At 49.5% G+C, this 17,652-nt stretch overlaps 4 protein-coding genes across 4 annotated transcripts; 2 read left to right on the top strand and 2 right to left on the bottom strand.

The window, feature by feature from the left end:
- Window positions 1-5: 5 nt before the first annotated feature.
- PFICI_04454 (DnaJ) lies at window positions 6-1,793 on the bottom strand (the record flags this gene model as incomplete). Its single annotated transcript, XM_007833035.1, has 3 exons — window positions 6-222; window positions 283-1,541; window positions 1,605-1,793. The coding sequence occupies 3 exons, from the start codon at window positions 1,791-1,793 to the stop codon at window positions 6-8; spliced, it is 1,665 nt and encodes a 554-aa protein (XP_007831226.1).
- Window positions 1,794-2,632: 839 nt separating this feature from the next.
- PFICI_04453 (uncharacterized protein) lies at window positions 2,633-3,271 on the bottom strand (the record flags this gene model as incomplete). Its single annotated transcript, XM_007833034.1, has 2 exons — window positions 2,633-2,962; window positions 3,038-3,271. 2 exons carry the CDS (start codon window positions 3,269-3,271, stop codon window positions 2,633-2,635), a joined length of 564 nt encoding a protein of 187 aa, XP_007831225.1.
- A 2,667-nt stretch (window positions 3,272-5,938) lies between these two features.
- Window positions 5,939-8,573, top strand: PFICI_04452 (uncharacterized protein; the record flags this gene model as incomplete). The annotated part of the gene is made up of 7 exons (XM_007833033.1): window positions 5,939-6,031; window positions 6,106-6,245; window positions 6,388-6,824; window positions 6,899-7,191; window positions 7,243-7,680; window positions 7,738-7,985; window positions 8,048-8,573. The coding sequence occupies 7 exons, from the start codon at window positions 5,939-5,941 to the stop codon at window positions 8,571-8,573; spliced, it is 2,175 nt and encodes a 724-aa protein (XP_007831224.1).
- A 942-nt stretch (window positions 8,574-9,515) lies between these two features.
- Window positions 9,516-11,132, top strand: PFICI_04451 (uncharacterized protein; the record flags this gene model as incomplete). Its single annotated transcript, XM_007833032.1, has 4 exons — window positions 9,516-9,817; window positions 9,907-10,178; window positions 10,241-10,611; window positions 10,674-11,132. The coding sequence occupies 4 exons, from the start codon at window positions 9,516-9,518 to the stop codon at window positions 11,130-11,132; spliced, it is 1,404 nt and encodes a 467-aa protein (XP_007831223.1).
- Between the last annotated feature and the right edge of the window lie 6,520 nt (window positions 11,133-17,652).

The following is a 17,652-nucleotide window of genomic DNA, read 5'->3' as shown; positions in this document are numbered from 1 at the left end:
TCGGACTAGCCCGAGCCCGAACCAGACTCCTTCTTCGACTCTTCATCGGATTTCTTCTCAGCGGCTCCGTCAGTCTTTTGGTTGGAGCCGGAGGCCTTTTGCTCCGACTGGTTTTGATGGGCAGGGTGATTGGTCAAGTTGTGCCAGATCGACTTTAGGAAACCCTCATTCTTGTGTGAAGCAGGGTCATCGTCTTTGGAAGGGTTGGGTGACGGGTTGGAACTATCCGAAAAGTTAGCTTAAAGGACGAGGGACTATGTCTTTTCCGGCGTGCAAACTTACTCGGGCATCTTGACGTTCATAATCCGCTTGGCCGTCTTGTCGCCCATCTCATCCGCCAGCATTTCTACAATGGTTCGCTGGTTTGCCGACAAGTACTTTGGCATGGCCACTCTGAACTCGACTTTCAGGTCTCCAGAGCCGCCCCGACGCCCATTGAGCTTCTTCATTCCCATTCCGCCCAGGGTAATCTTGTCTCCAGTGTTGGTGCCGGTATTAATCTTGACCGCCACCTCGCCATCTAGTGTCGGTATCACTACCTCACCACCAAGCAGAGCTGTCGTCAGGGGAAGACTTGCAGTATAGAGAATGTCGGAGCCGCTGCGCTTGAACTTGGGGTCGGCAGCCACACGAACCAAGACATACAAATCTCCCCGGGCGGTACGAGCGTTGGGTGGTGCTCCGTCACCAAGAGCGGGCGAGTCGCCCTCGCCGTCCACTCTCAGCCGCATTCCGTCCTCGATGCCTCCCGGGATATCCACCGTGATAGTCTTGCGGTCCCGTACAACTCCGTTGCCGCTACATGTCCGGCACTCAGACCCTCGGGGTGTGGTCTGGCCCGAGCCCTTGCACGAGGAACAGGTTGACGCCATCTGGAAACCACCAGTCAAGAAGTGCATTTCTGTTCCAGTGCCGCCGCAGGACTTGCACTCGGTTCGTTTCGTGCCAGTCTTTAAGCCGCTTCCAGAACAAGTACCGCAAGGAACTGTAGGGTGTATCGTGATCGTCTTCTGTGTGCCTTTCGCTGCCTCCATAAACGATATGCTGGTTTGAACCTCGATATTCTCTCCGACCAGAATCTCCTGCTGGAAAGGGCTCCTGCCACGTCGGCCGCCTCCACCGCCGCCAAAGGGGTTCGCCCCGCCGGTGAAGTGGGAAAAGAGGTCGTCGAGGTTGATATTGGCGCCAAAGCCTCCCTGACCGCCAAATCCTCCACTGAAGCCCGAGAAGGGACCGCCGGCACCGAAACCGCCGCCGCCGCCAAAGCCACCAGCTTGCGGCTCGCCATTTGAGTCGAAACCTGCAGCGCCGAATTGATCAAACTGTTCCTTCTTCTTTGGGTCTGACAATATCTCGTATGCGGATTGGATTTCGCCAAACTTGTCCTTTGCGCCAGCATCCTTATTGGTATCGGGGTGATATTTTTTCGCCAAGCCGTAGTATGCTTTCTTGATCTCTGCTGGAGTAGCTCCCTTGGCCACACCAAGTGTCTTGTAGGGGTCACGTACGGCCGCAAAAGTGTTGGGCGTAGCACGGAAAGACTATAGATTGATTGTACATGTTAGCATGAGAGTAGAGAGATATGAAGACGTCAAGGCACTCACCCTTCTCTGGACTTGCGGTGCACACGATGGTTTTGCTGTGCATTCACTTGGTCTCCGGGCCGCGTAGACCAGTGTCCTTGTCGGTGCACGTTTTCGTAGACTCTCGCGCAATTTTTGTCTTCGGTATATCTGGGCAGGCGAGAGCCATCGCGACGGGAGCGCGGCCTTGGTTACGATAGTGGAATTCATCTTTTCTTTCAATCAAGACATGTGCTCATGGATACAAAATAGAGCAATGGTGTATTATGATCAGCTGGAGCACTTCAGGGTGCGAGAAGAGAAAAAAAAAATCACATGCGCGCCAGCATTGAACGAACTACAAAGATGCGAATGATGGGGTTTGACGACATTAATCTTGAAGCGACTGGAATCATCCAAAAACTTTTTGGGGTAGCCGTCGTCTGCCGAGCTAACGTTTGCTGCACGCCAATCGGCGTCAACGTAATTGCTCAAGACTATGGAGCTTTGGAGCTTTTTCTTGCTGCCTGAGGCAAGAAGAAAAAAAGCCCCAGTCAACCAGTTGCTTAAAGTGGTTTTGGCAATGTACAGGTTGTTGCTGCTAATTAATTAGTGGGACAGAAGAAGGCGCGTGTCGAAGTCATGTCCCGCGTAGCGGCATCGGGAGCGAACCGCTGTTAAGCTCCGATTATTTGTACCTACTCCACAAGTGCGTGGGAAGTGGGTGATGACCGGCGCAATCGACTGACCAGCCGATAGCGATCCTGCGCGTGCGTGATGGGAAACAAATGCATAACTGATGATATTGTACGTACTTTTCCATGAAATTAACCGCCAAAAGATGTAATTATGACTCGGTTATTTTTTATCAGCTCCTGTAATAGAGCGAACCAATGCCGTGATCCCATTGAGCCATTGAAGATAATGCTCCCACCTGTTACGCCATGCCCCGAAAAACTCCCAATCCCAATGCGCAATAGGAAAAAAAAAATATCGACAACCGGGTATCAAACAATGCCATACCACCGCATATCTACCATTCCAATCTGCTAAACCATGCCAAGTAGTAGTCAAGGCATGGGAGATGCATGTGGCAGATTTTTGTCCCGTCGAGGCCTGGTGACGCCTGGATTTTTCACCTTGTGCAGAAAGTTGACAACGACCTCGTTCTCCTGAATTCCCAAGCCGTTGAAGTGCTTTCGCACAACTTGTGTGAGTTCATTCCTGCTCTGTCTTTTGTACTGCCGTTTCCTTGCCATGGAAGGAGAGTAGAGACCTATCGAACCGGGTCGTGAGAGGACAATTTGGTGGTAGGGTAGGGCGAAGGCGGTCGGAGTGTCGAGGTGATGTTCGCGGCGGTAGTCGTGCAGGAGTTCTCTGTCGAATGAAGACCAATCCAGCTGGAAGAATTAGGACGTCAGTATGTCTAAGACATGAGACACAAAGAAGAGCTTTGGTAAAGTTTTTTGTCATACCCCTGGAGGAGGAGGAGGAGCTGGTTGTGCTGCAGCTGGAGTGGTCGCAACAGCAGAGTGGCCATTGACGGTAGCGACCTCTTTCAAATTTGACCCAGCAGAACTGGCAACTCGGCGAAGTTTTGTGCCTCCGTTGGTGTGATTATCTTTCGAGCCAGTACCATTCTTCTCTTTTGTACTCGGTGCGTCCGACTTGGAGTCGTCTTGATTTGCTCTCGACTTTGCGGGAGGCATCGCGGCGAATGTGGGAGTAAGGAGTAGGGAGCGGTGACTTTTGACGCAAGTTTCGAGGATTGTTGAGAATATTCCGGCTGAAATTTTGCTATTACATGCCCGTATTACCAAAGTAGCATGATCAAGAAAAGAGTAGCTCCCGGCAAGAAGAAAGATGGGTGCGTTGGTGACCTTGGGAAATGCAGAGATGAGGAGAATGATCAGCAGGCGGTCGGCGGGCTGCAGTGCGCGTGTGTGTGCACCAACGCACTGGACCTGACCTGGACCTGGACCTTTTTCGCTGCTGCGAGAGAGGAGGGCAGTTACCAATTCCGCTCTAAACCCATCCCAGCACTTTTGGAAATTTCGGGGTCTCGAAGGAACTGCCACCGACTTTGCGAGTGACGACATTTCTCCTTGCCCCACATGCCGAGGAGACCAACCAGAAGAAATTGTCCTAAAGGATACTTCTGCAGTTGGTTAGCTCCGACTCTGTAGTATACGTCTTGTAGGTCCGTGCCTGCCTTAGCGGGATATGTACGCATTTCGTCCTTACAGACGAGGATGTACTAAGGTATGTCTTTATCCATTGATGTGCTTTGATCCGAAACTCTATCTTCTTCGGGGTCCAGCCACCATAGTACTTCATGCTATGCTATAATACGCGTGTAGATTATGGCTCTGCATATTGTTGCGAATTTTTCTATCAGCGTTCCTTGGATCTATATCCTATCGCTTGTGCGAGGCACTCGACTTCGTGGTTTTGTTAAAATGTCTACAACCAAAGCTCGCGTCTTGGCTACCTTGATGTACTTGGAGCACTTGTACTCTACCAGATGATGGCTTCGACAACCACTGAAAGCTTGTAGTGCATCCAATGCTGTGGCTTCAAATTTTTGAGCAAGTCGCTACCAGTCGTGTGCTCTATCAGATTGCAAATTCAAATGAATACCAAAGCTAAGCCTCGAAATTACCCTCGCCTCGTTCTTGCGTGTGGTTGATTCCGACAAGTCGCTGGATTGTGAGTGACAACCAGGACTGCATCAATGGCTCAACTGTAAAAACTATATTGAATTGTGTAATTCTTATTTATATTCTGGCCCCATCCAGCAGTGAGTACTAGATAGGGATGAATTAGAGTGACCCCGCTCTCGGTTGTCGATCCGCCCGTCCACTTAGCTTGATGCGCCATCATTCCACAAACTCTCCGAAATCGTCACTTTGTAGGATACTATATAAGCATTCACGGTTTTCTTGGCGGACCAACTTCACCTAAGCTAGAGATATATATCAATATACTAGCCGCTACTAAATCTGTAAGATACGAGCATCATTATTAGGGTGAAAAATGCATCATGAACAGCCAAGTATACTAATTTACTTAGGTTGAATGGTTTACGTGAGAGAGGTTGGATTTTTGGGCTGTATATTGAAGCAAAGCATTTCTCCTTTCCTTGATTGTATCGTAGATGTTCTCTATTGTGTTTAAAAAACAAGCCTGCCATAAGATATAAAATGGGTTTCATGATATATAAGCATCATGCTTCTTATCCATTCCCCTTTTATATACACTCATTTTCCCATTTTCCTCCAGCGCACGTATCCAGATGATACATCGTGAGTTCACTTAACCATACTGGGGATGCTTTGGCTGGAACCTCCTATCCTGATGGATGAGGCCGCAGTGTAAACCACAAGCCAAACTTGAAGCTTTGCAAGTCATGATGGTTCAGTAGAATTAGAACCAAGCGAGCAATGTTAAAAGATCCGAGCTTGATGAGTAGACTCAATTCAAGCTACAGAATGAATGCACTTGAATAGTGTATAGGATTGTTCAGATATTTGTAAGGTGAAGTCGCTTGGACATTGAGGCCTCTTGGCTTGAGCCGAGTCTGCCTGACTCCAGGCCAAGACGTTGCGATGACGGGGATGACTCCGGGCAAATACATAACTAATGAACCCGGCAGCATCAAACAATAGCATCACGGCCTCAATGGTAAAGCGTGCATTCCAAGGAGAGGATACGGACGAGAATATGCATTGGAATAGACACGGTAGTTGCGCTGGTATTTAGTCTTATAGGTATAGTAGGCAAATGTATATTCTTGTCGTGTGCAAAAAGCAAAGGAAAACGCAAATAGGACAGGAGACATGACAGACTGGCCCTCGGTTCGCCTCGGTGCCCCGTCTCCGTCCGCTGTCCCTGCAGCGTCCAATGGGCTCAACGAGCACGCCGCGTTGTCTATAGGAACTCGGGCCTCTCGGCCTCCGAAGCACTAGGTTAGGTACATTTCAGTGCTAACAGTACAGCTACTCCAGTTTCATTCGATTATCCACGGACAAAAAAAAAATAAGTCCTCACAACAGGCAGTCAATAATTACACACTCACCAAGCTGACTCACTCACCGAATCCATAGAAAGGGAGAAATTCAGGGCAAAAGCCTTGGCGTGTGCTGCTTTATTACACAGTACATCATCACATTAGACCCCATTTCGGTAAACTCAAGATTGGAACTAGCGACACACTTATCAATACGTACTACATTCATGTTGTCTCTTCTGGTTCTGGAGACCGACTTCACCGTTTGCCGAACTCGTGGACAGCCCTGCCACCCGCTTTCGCGATCAAGTCACGTTTTCATTTGCCATTGAGCATCACCCCTGGTTGCTCAGCTCCCCATCTCGCCATGGACAACGGTCAAGCGACTGCCCGTGCCTCGGAGGTTGGATCGGACAACTGCAATCCCACGGGCACCGGCCAAGTTCCAGATCCGCGAAGTGTAAGCCTGTTCTGCCCATGTAACCTGGATTGATGGGCGTTAGGTTATGAAGTTGCAGCTGACCCAACAAGTAGTGCGATGCTTGTCGTACACGTAAGGTTCGCTGCAACAGAGAGGTACCTTGCTCTCACTGTCTACGCCTGAAGATCGAATGTACCCGTATCGACACCAAGATCAAAGAGAAACGCACACGTATTCTTCTGACTCCTCAATAGTATGTCAAAACTAGCTTGATTTTCTTTCTTCAATTTACTCCAACTTGTGTCCTTCGGGGTTGGCTATCACCTTGTGCCCCTTGCTCTTCCGGATGCTTTCTTGTATGAACCATCTCTAACCAAAGTCCCTTGCAATTCTAGTGAAAGAAAGATAGACCAAATAGACAGTAAGCTTAATGGAGTGGTAGAACTGCTGAAAGGTTTCGACCTAGCTCGGCGATCAAGTAGTGCCAGCCCTCAGACATCGGATGGCGCTTCTATACACTCCATGTCGTCGGCCCCCCGTTCTCATGCAGCTGACCTTGAACCATCCAATGCAATGGTGGTGGAAGGTGACTCTTCCATGGCCGCACACTCGCTTTTTGCCACGCAATTTTTGCAAAAGATTGTGGGCCGTGACTGCGCTGAAATGCGCGAGTCATTGGACTCTCTTTCTCATGTTGTAACTGGATTACGGCAGCAGACTGTTGCGAGCGAGATGTCGTACCCTCACGCGAGACCAATCCAACGCCCCAATCCGCCCCCGTGCAAGATGCCTCCCTTTGAGAAAGCAGCTCCACTCATTCAGATGGCCAAGGGTGAGTATACCTGATTTGATCCAAATATTCATCGACCAACATCTCCGTTCAGAGCTGATACTCTAGGTGTAAAGCCCAACGACTTATTGGGCACGGCTGGATATACGAGTTTCTGCCGTTTCAACGCTTCTCTGACATGTGCATGAACGTGTACTTTTGTGAAGAGTATTCGGAAGCCGACTTTATCAATGTCAATGCCGGGCTTTTCTCCCTCTTTTCCGACTTTGTGTTTCATGGTCCGGCAGAGAAGAAAGAGGAATACCTTGGCTATGCTCGGGAGTGTCGCGATAATCTCGAGACCGCTTTATCAAATCTGCCTCTGCATCTACCAGCGACTTCTAACACAATCATTGCCCTCGTTTTTGGTGTAAGTGCTTCATGACGGTTTGCTCAACGCTTTCTCTAATCATCTTTCAAGGCTTTTTATGCAATCGATATTGCAAAACCCTCATTGGCTTGGTCATTATCATCCAAATCGTCAGAGCTGTGCCAGACTCTGGGATATCACCGCATTGAATCAATGGTGAATGACAAGAAAGACGACATTGACTACAAAAAGTTTCTATTCTGGAGCACTTATTTTGTCGACAAAAGTCTTTCGCTTCGCCTCGGCAGGGCTTCGACAATTCCTGACTGGGATATCACATTGCCCCGACCATCGAACTCTGAGCTCAAAAATGACCCTCTGTCTGCTTACTTTGTCCTGTGGATTGAAACCGCCCGGTGTCAAGGAAATCTATATGAGATGCTGTATAGTCCAAACTCAATTGTCCAGCCTCATAATGTACGGCAGTATAGGGTCGATGCTCTCGTATCTGCTCTCCACGAACTAGACAGAGCAACACTAGAAACGAACGTATGCAAGAGTTCTCTATCCGCTAATTTTGCAGGTTTGCTAATTTTCATACTTTAGATGAAATGGTTTGACCTGGCAAAGCAAGCTTCTGGTGAGACTTTGTTGGTATTCTTCAAACTATCAGACGAAATTCTGCGCCTCTCATTACTTACTATGGTGTATCGAGCTGCTCCACGATCACTCGATGCGCCTACGACTTTTAGCCCTAGCTGCATTGAAGCTGCACGGGCTACGCTCGATAAACATTTGAGCTGCATGTCACTCCTACAAGGCAACGAAAACTACTTTCCGATATACGTGCATTGGTAAGTTATACGATGGCTCGGTTCTAATGAGCTACACCACATGGGAGTGCTGACGTGTGCAGGACACTCTTGTTTGCTCCTTTTATTCCCTTCATTGTCATCTTCTGTCAGGTGATTGAGACCAGAGACCAATTAGATCTCGAGCGTCTTCATACTTTTATTGAATCCATCAAGTCGGATCATACCGTTTCCGAGTCCGCGACCAAGATAAATCGGCTTTTTCAGGCTCTATATGTCATTGCACATCGCTACGTGGACTTTCGTCCTGCCGATCCGAAGGCGCACCAGACAGACGACGCAATGATGGAGACGTATCTCGCATCGATGGGTTTTTCGACCACGGCGCCTCAGCATGACGCGAGGCACCAGCGGGCAACGGAAGCATTCGAAGAGACAGGCAATATTGCAGGGCATGGCAGCACTGGTGGTGGAGACATGTTTGCCAATAACGCAGGAGGCGGGCAGAGAACAACGAATCCGATCATGTGGCTCGGCAACGGAGCTCAGTTGGAGGATTGGTTCTACCACAACCAAGCCATGATGGATATTCTCGAATCATCTAATGAGCCTGGTAGTATCGATAGTTGAAAACGAGATCTATGCAGACCCTGTTGACTTTATTGTCATGGTCCAAAATTCGTATTTTCCTCGTGAAGTGTTTGAAATGATTGCATTGAAATTATGAACTTTCGTACTGGACACAAAAGCCTCGTCTCAAGATGCTTTCCAATAACAAGATCTTGGCGGCATGCAATGTGCAGTGTTTCCAAGCTACCGGCACCTCTCCATCGGTGCGATCGGCCCCCGAAGATGGGAAAGCCTGGAGCGTGGCGTGTCTTTAGCGATATAGTTCCAAGCTACATCCAAGCAGCATCAATAAATCCACTCCGGCGTTTTCTTCTATCCCGGTTCCAGTCGCTCAGATCATCTCTCCCGGCTGCTAGAGAGACTTGAGTTGGTCCAGGAACCTTGACGTAATCTCATATAATCACTCGGTCCGTGTATGGAGCACCAGAGAGCAATCTGTTGAAAAACACCATTTTGATCCTATATACTCACTCTTACGTAGCCATAATAGCATATTATAATAAGAAAAAACTGGAATCAAACAAAGTTTTGATTATCTTTTTTCTTTTTTCTTCTTGCATTTCTTTCATAATTTTTGATGAAATAACTTTAGCTATTCACTACGCACTTTAAGGGGTTTCAACAGTTTGCCCTGTAGGCAACCGTTACCGTGCTGCTGACACCAAGTGAGGACTGACACCTCTGGCCAAGAGAAGAAGGGGGAAAAGGAGAGCGCCAGAAGTTTGTTTAGCGTTTCCCACTAATTGAAAACTCGACACGACTATACTGGGTATACTTACTCGCTAGGATTCGTCGGCGATTGCGGGACCCGACCATATTGCCCTATTGTATAGAATCTGAATGCATCATAAACATCGAACCTTCTCTTGATATAATGGTGTGTTACTTACACGAAACTCCTCCACGTCTCGCCGACATACTTTGATTTTACAAATTTTCAAGATGCCCTTCAGAGTCATCATAGCTGGAGGCAGCGTAGCAGGATTAACCTTGGCCAATGTGCTCGAGAAATTCGACATTGATTATGTCATCCTAGAAGCTCATGCCGTTATTGCTCCCCAGCTTGGAGCCAGTATTGGGCTTCTTCCGAGCGGGCTTCAGATACTGGACCAGCTGGGGTGTTACGAAAGTATCCGGAGGCACGTTGGAGCCGATTGCTATTACCAGACCACGGTGCGTCGGTTTGACGGCCAATTCAGGAGTAAGAAGAAGGATATTACTTTTCCAGAAGAATTAGAGCAAAAGTATGAATATCCAAGGACCCCCCTTGAAAACTCTCGAGGTCTCAGACCAAGTCAGAGTTGTGCGTTGGTATGTACTAACCATAATTCAGAACCGGCTATCCTCAACTATTCATCGATCGGCAGATGCTCCTCGAGACACTTTTTGAAAATCTAAAATTCAAAGAAAGAGTTTTGACGAGCAAGCGCGTCACGCATATTGACTCTGTTGAGGGTGGCGTGTGTGTCTGTACTGAAGACGGCTCCGAGTACACTGGGGACATTGTCATTGGCGCAGACGGGATTCATAGCGCAGTCAGGAGGGAAATGTGGCGCAATGCCCGTGAAGCAGAACTGGAAGCATCTCATATAGATGAGGGATCATGTACGTGGTGAATGAACAACCTTGAGCGCTATTGGACCTTGTCACTGACGTCAAGTTCCCAGGTATCCAAGCCGACTCGAAATGTCTTTTTGGTATATCCCAACGGCCAGCGGCGCTCGGCAGCACACCTAGGCAAATCAATGCGTACTTTGACGACTGGAACTACATGATGTTCTCAGTTCCAGGAAATCGTCTGTACTGGTTTCTTTTTACTGGCATGGAGAAGGCGTGTGGAGGACAGATTCCTCGATTTACCAAGGAGGACGAGGCAGATCTGGTCAAGGATCGCCTAGGCGACCTCGTGACCGAGTCTGTGACGTTTGGAGATGTCTACAAACACCGCCAGATCTCTACACTCGTGGCCGTGGAGGAGCATGTCTTTGCGCGCTGGCACTTCCGCCGCATGCTTACCATTGGCGACGCAGCCCACAAGGTGTGTCAATCTACAAGGCCTTTTCCCTCCAAGGAGAAAAACAGATGCTAATCTCAGGTTAGCTACACCCCATCACCGCTCAAGGAGGAAATCACGTCATGGAAGCCGCAGCAGCCCTTGTGAATGCGCTGAGACGAAAGTTGAGTCGGGCCTCGGCCAAGGACACGGCAAGTCTCTCCGACAACGATGTGGCCGAAGCCTTTGCGGAGTTGCAAGCCAGCCGATACGATCGCGCTCTGGCTGCCGTCTTGCAAGGTCAGCGATCCAACGCCCTCGTGGCCAAGAATACCTTCTTGGCCCGGATGTTTATTCATTACGTGTTTCCCTGGGTTGGCGAGCGCCTCATTATGCATCTCGTCGTCCAGAGCGCCAAGACCGGTGCAAGAATTGAGGACATTGCTCCGCCGAAATATGCCCTGGCTTCAGGGGAAACACGTAGCTCTCGGTCTGGTCGGCTACTCTGGAGTGCTGGAGCTATCGGAGTAGGATTGTTGGCAACGGTGCTGTATCTCTACTGCTAGGACTGGGAGTAAGAATGTTTGGTCTTTAAGCTCTTACAATACTCACAAGGAATAGTTCGTTCGGCTATCGGGTATAATAAATAGAGAATCAAGAGTAGACTAGTGATATAGATTGGTATGTTGGTGGCAGGAATGAGGAAAACTCTGCCAGATAGTGCAGAATGATACGATCACAACATTGATCACAAGATCCCACACAGAGCATCTAAAGAGATCAAGTTCAGTTTGTGAAACATTTCCTTGCAAACGTCCATGCAATGGGCCAAGAACTATAACTTGAACAATTTTGCTCTTAAATCTCAAGCCTTGTGTTCCTATCTTGTCTTTGTCTGAGGAATACATTGACGACATATGCCTGGATCTGTATCCCAATTATCGTGATTATGCTCAAACTAGTACATAACACGGGCAATGGCAGGGCAAGCCGGAATGTAGCATACGACCATGACGCCCCCCGAAGTATTCCCATGAACATCATTCCGTATATAATGAGAATTTGTCACTGAGCCGGGTACGGCAGTGGACAGACGTTTCATGCCGTGATACACCACCCCCACTTCTAGCCGAAGTGGTTCGTCCCTGTGCCCCGGATTCCGCGCGTCTGCCGTATTCGGAAGGTTGACAGAGCAGTTGCAATTTGAAATTTAAGTTTTTGCCCTTCTCGGATGTGATGAGATGCGATGCTTTTTTTTCCCTCTCGGCATTCTGCAAAGAGCACTGATAGCTTCTATATTCGGTATTGCGGCCTCTGGATCTCGGCAACTCTGCATCCAAGCTGTATGCGCCGAGAACATTGATGCGCTGTGCGGCTGCTACGCATCGGACCATGCGGGGCATGGCAGCACTTGCATTGTCACAAATTTGTCGATCCGACTGTGAATACTCTTGTGCCTGGCAGACAGAGCGGAATTCCAGGTTAGTGTCTAGAGCAAAAAAAGAACTAAAAGACACCCACCCCCAATCGGCGATCATGAAACTCCAAGAATGGCAACTAGAAAGTCCAGGCACCTTTTCGCACAATTCCCGCTTCAATGCGTGACGACAGCTCTGGATCAAACCCAGGTTCACAAATGGCTGCTTTCATCGAGCTGCAGGTTCTAGCGCGGTAACTAAGATGATGCTGGGGGCGGGAGTTCATTCTCGTCTCGTTCAACGGGCAAGACACACAGCATTGCTTTTCCGACTAGAAGCCCACGGCAAATCATATCTCTCTGACCCCCCCGAAGCTTGCAGATGTAGAAGGTCAGGTGGCATGCTGCCCACCCAAGATCCCCCCCAGCCCTCCTCCTCGCAAGAAAAAAAAAATTTGGGTAAGACTTGGACGTGGCTGCTGAGCTGGGGCCCAGGCTAGGTAAAGGCTGAAAGTCTGCCCTGGTGTAGATCAGGAGACCACATAGCGGCATTCCGTGATAAATTCAGAAAGGGATCTAAAGATATGGGGGTCGCTCTCGGAATGAAGCAGCAAGCATCATTGAATAATGTTTCCCACCCGGAAACCCCCCACGTTCACTTGGATGCCGCGCCTGCTCTACCTCGTGGTTTATGAAGACATGGACGGGCAATGCCTGCCGGCAAGTCTGGGGTAGGTTGCAACGCGGAGAGTATTTTGTGTCTTTTTTGGTCTGACATGTCTCTTGTCTATGTGTAACACCAGCCTTACGAAGCACTTTCTTGCATCATCTCTCGTCTCTGCACCACGATATGTCCTCCGCTGCAGCATGTGTTGTGTGGTTTTCTTTTTGCTTACGTCGATCTTCTGGCTGAAAGGAACTTTAAGCAATGGTCGTGTTCGCCGAGCCTAGTTGTTCGATCGACACCTGGGCTCTTAGGCGATGGCACAGCTGAGCTGTCAATGTATGATGATGGCGATCCACTGGGGCTTGTCATACAGTGTCAACTATAAAGAACTACCTGATATCTCCAGTCAGGGCGTCAGACTCTACCCGTCTTGGGGGTTGCGACATGCCATACACCACGGGGACAAATGATGTTGGCACAATCGCTATCACTGGAAAGCCACTTGTTTTTTTAGCGTCCCGAGCCACTGGAGTCACAGGCCAAGAATATTCCTGGACGAGATCTTATTCCATGAATCATTGAAGAGTGATCTGCAGTGACAGAGGAGCTGAAGTACGCATCTGGCATACGGCTTGGTAGCAAAAGAATCGGGAGATCCTGGACCAGTGATATTGATTGCAAAGTGTTTGGAAATTGAGCATAACGTACATGAGGTACATGTTCCTCTGGTCACCAACCCGGGAAAAGAATTACCTTGGACACGAAGCACACCTCCGCCAACCATGTATATCTCAACAATGGAAATAATTTGCGTCAGCCATCGAGCGCCAGCTGGGCAAACCGGACTAGACTGTAGTCAGAATCAGCGCTCAAGTCGTAGGAATTGAGCAGCCTCCCAAATGCAGGATTGCCCATATCGCATCTCCAGGGTTGGCAAGCTAGCCAATCAAGGAGAAGAGCACGGAACAGATCTTATCCATGGCCCCTTTACCCCACACAACCTCTTGGTGTCTCCGTCCGGGGTCGATCTTGGACTGGTGGCTTGGGTTCGTTGACTGGATGATGGGGGAACAATGGGGGTCGACCTTGCCTAGACTGACAATACCCTCCCTATCCTTGCCTGGCGTTGAACCTTTTTCGTGGATATCAGATGAATTAACGCCTGCGATCTAGGGTCTCTGCCGCTAGCCTTTGCCCGACTATGATCAAAAACTGCAAGCCGGGTCATGTAGGCCGTGGGATTGAGACGCAAGCGAGGTCGCGTGCCTGACGCGTTCAAAAACCTACATTACTTGGTTAGAGGGAGGGCAAAGCTGAGAAGAGCAGCAGGGGTTGGAGGCTCGAATATCCCTCGGGCGCCCGGCTGCCCCAGCCGAAATCGACGACTTTCTAAGCAGGACTGTTGTGTGTGTAATGGTTGACCTTTGAATGAATGAAGAGAATGCCAAAGATGGGGCCTGCCTGGAGTGCTGTGTAAAATGTTTCGAGAATAGATTTTGCCTACCGCGCGCGTGTCATCTTGACGGAGTGCATACCCATTACAGCCAGTCCACTGCATAGGAGAGATTGGCATCAAGGTATCGGAAAGTTCAAAGAGGCTTCTCTGCATACTTGGCATCCACCATCGTCAGATCCGTTGCCCCAGTTTTCTTTTCTTTTCCGTCGTGGTAAACCGGTGTTGGCCGTCCATCCCGTGGTATGTTGGTGGGGCTGCCAAGAAAGAATACTGCATCTACCTGCTGGGCATGCATTCGCCTTCCCTTCGGGCACTTTTTTTTTTTTTTTATTATGTGAGAACATTGCGGTTGTCGCTCGTATTGACCCCCTATTGCTGGAGATGGTCAAGCGTCGATTTAGTGGAAAACTGTTTGCTGTAGCATTCTGTAGCATCCTATCCTCGCCAAAGAGAGGTTTGTCCGGATATACCAAGTATAAAACTTCCCCAAGCAAAGGGCTCGGGTGTCACAAGGGCCTGGGTTGGAAGCGCGTTCACAGCCGAACTGCACGCTCGAGACACCCTCCAGGACAGGGGGGCGGGGGCGGGGAGGTGATCAGAAGTGATTACGCCGTACCTATTGCCGCGGTCACAGTGTGGTCGCGATGCTGGGCTGACAACCGACAGGCAATGCGCTTCCTGCGAAGCGATCAACACTGCTTTGAAAAGAATAATCACAAATTCTGCTGTCCCCCCAACTATATGAACGCGACATGGCAATAGAAGTGAATACGATTTCCTGAGAGTCTATCGAATTCACCATGTGGTTCAGTAATCACTCCAATCCTACCTTGGTCCGGAGTTGGAGGAGCCGTCTCACTGTTCTATCTTATCCGGGATCAAGATAATCAGCAGGAGGGAGATAAGGCGCCGGTGCGGCGATGCCTCTGAGCATGAGCATGATTGCCAACACTCGGGGGACTAGGTAATCATTCACCAATATATCTTGGACAAAAAGTTTGTTTGATCCGGTTTCTGGGGAGGGGGCATCGCGATGGAACTTTCAAACCGGACTCACATGAAGACTCGAGTTTCGCATACCTACACACGTAACCTAGTACTTATACGACCCCGTACCTCATGGAGTGCATCAATGTCCATCCAGTCTACATTACCTACGGCAACCCTAAAAGATCGTACCCTGGGACTCGAACTAATCTGCCTACTAGTCAGCGGGCACTATTGCTGCTAAGCATCGGATACATAATGCACAGGCCTGATCAATGCACGGACATGTAGCGTCTGGCTTCCCCATGTTCTCGTCCGTCACAATTTCTTGTCGATGAAAAGTAAAAAGACTCTCTTCCCAATGTATGGTACCTACTCTGCTTGCTGAATATTGAAAAGCAAAACAAGGCGAGTTTCCCGCCTCGATGCATCATTAATAGCAACTGTCTCTCGTCTAGCCTAGATCCGTCTAGATTCGTTCGACTCGACCGACGGGGGGAAGATCTCGAGCCTTGCGGAATTAACACATGGTGCACTAGTTTGTAGATACAGTTGGTCCCACAGTGTTATGTCGCAGCGCGTGCCCATCAGTCCGTCTCTTTTTGAACTCTTTCATTCACCCAGACAGCAAGCAGCCACATGCCATGCCATGCGCTCGCTGCAACAAGCCAGGGTATTCGTACTATGCTGGAGGGGGCGAACCGGGGACTGGGGCTGGTTAATTTGGTGCCCACATCAAAGAATGAAATGCAAATCGTACAATATATTTACATACCTACATAGCTTGAAAGTGTTCGTCTGATTGAATGGGGCCATTGGCAACCTCGTACCTTGACTACCTACCTACCTACCGCACAGTACATGCCGCACTTTACCTGCACTACAGGTACATGATTACCAGAGGTACATTACCCTCTACACACACTAAAACTCGACCCTGCCACTTTGCCCGCCCGCCCATGGACTGACTTTGGACCCCGTGGGTTGGATCGTCGCGGCTACCCGAGCGCCCGCCGTTGCTTAAGACCCAAAAGCCCCCCACGTTGTCCGTCGCTCGAGGTTATTTCTCCAGGTTCTGCTTTGACTTCGACCCACGACCGCCCCGAAAAGCACAAGCACTACAGAACAACGCGCGACCCGAGTTTCGTCTCTCGTCTGTCTGGTTGATGGAGCCCGGTGCCTGTTACTGCTATTGATCTGGGTACCCGAAAGGAATCACATTCGGAATTCCCGCCTTTTTTTGTTCCCCTTCTCATGTTGCCGCTTGGGGGATCGTGAGCTGCTTCTGACGACTGGCCCCCTCGATCTCTTTGCTCATACACACAAAAGAGTCGTCAAATTGCGTCTCTTCGGGTACGTAATAAACATATATCCCATCTCTCCACGTTGGCCCTACATTGCAGCCGCCAGCACGTACGTAACCAAAACCATCTCCTACAGTAGTAGCCTTGACTTGAATCCCCTTACAACGGCGAGGCACACTGCCGCCGCCGCCGCAGCTGGCTGGTCTTGTCTTGCGCCTTCTTCTCATCCCTTCCCAGCCTTTTTTCTATGCCCACTTGTACTGCGTATATCCTGTCCAGCGTGGACAAACCCCCCCGCCAAGTGGCCGCTCGAATCCTGCATCTCCTAAAACTTCCTGCCAGCAACGGAGCCTAGCACGCTCATGTTGGAGCCCTTTTGGCCATTACAGTGCTTGGAGAGCGAGCACATCCTTCAGACACAGCAGAGCACCCAACATATACACTTCCTTACAAACATGGGTTGGCAAGCGTCTCCGGCTTTCCGGGTATTCTTCTACCAGAGCATTACTTTGGGACCAGGAGAATGACCGAACCCTGGTTCACCAATCCATCCATGTTGACTGGACCGAACCACGAATTCATGGTGGCGGCACTGATGGCTGAGGGTCGCTTCCAGCACCCGCTTCCCGCCTGATGTTCGAAATCTACTACTAGAACTGTCACTACGAATCTATTACCCCACTCGACCTCCCCGTTTCCTTCTTTCTGCTTGTGCGCGTGTCTTGTCTGGGCCAATCCGGTCTTTCTGCCTGGAGCATGAGTCTGGCGTTATAATCATCAAACCCTCTACTGTAACTACAAATTACTAATTCTGGGGCTGTACCAGTATCACCATATCTGAAAATATAGGAGCTCATGGGCGTCTGTACATTTCGAGAATCTGTACAACCCTGAGTGCCGAGGGCTGAGCCCAGCGTTACCCGGGTTGCTATTGACGTATGTTGTGTATACATACTCATGTATGTGGCAGATACTTAGAAGTCGACAATGACCCAAGTTCCGTCTCAACTCGTGACTGAGTAATATTGAAACGACAATCTGGAGGCTCTCAGCGATTGACTTGCAATAAAATTTCTGCTCGGACTTCGTGTCAAACCGAGCGTCACAGTCTGTCTTCGTCCGAGGGGATCTCGCCCTGGACAAAAACTGCAGCATTCGGTTTTCATCCGCAGCGTCTACGACAACCTGAAGCCCAGGTGGTCCCGGATTACTTGCAGTTTTGGACTATCATCTGGCCCCCAGTCCTACTTGAGTA

The sequence above is a fragment of the Pestalotiopsis fici genome, assembly GCF_000516985.1.
Source record: "Pestalotiopsis fici W106-1 unplaced genomic scaffold PFICI_Scf_3, whole genome shotgun sequence".
Lineage (NCBI taxonomy): Eukaryota > Fungi > Ascomycota > Sordariomycetes > Amphisphaeriales > Sporocadaceae > Pestalotiopsis > Pestalotiopsis fici.
The sequence above is the reverse complement of the archived record's forward strand: the minus strand, read 5'-3'. Positions and strand labels throughout refer to the sequence as shown.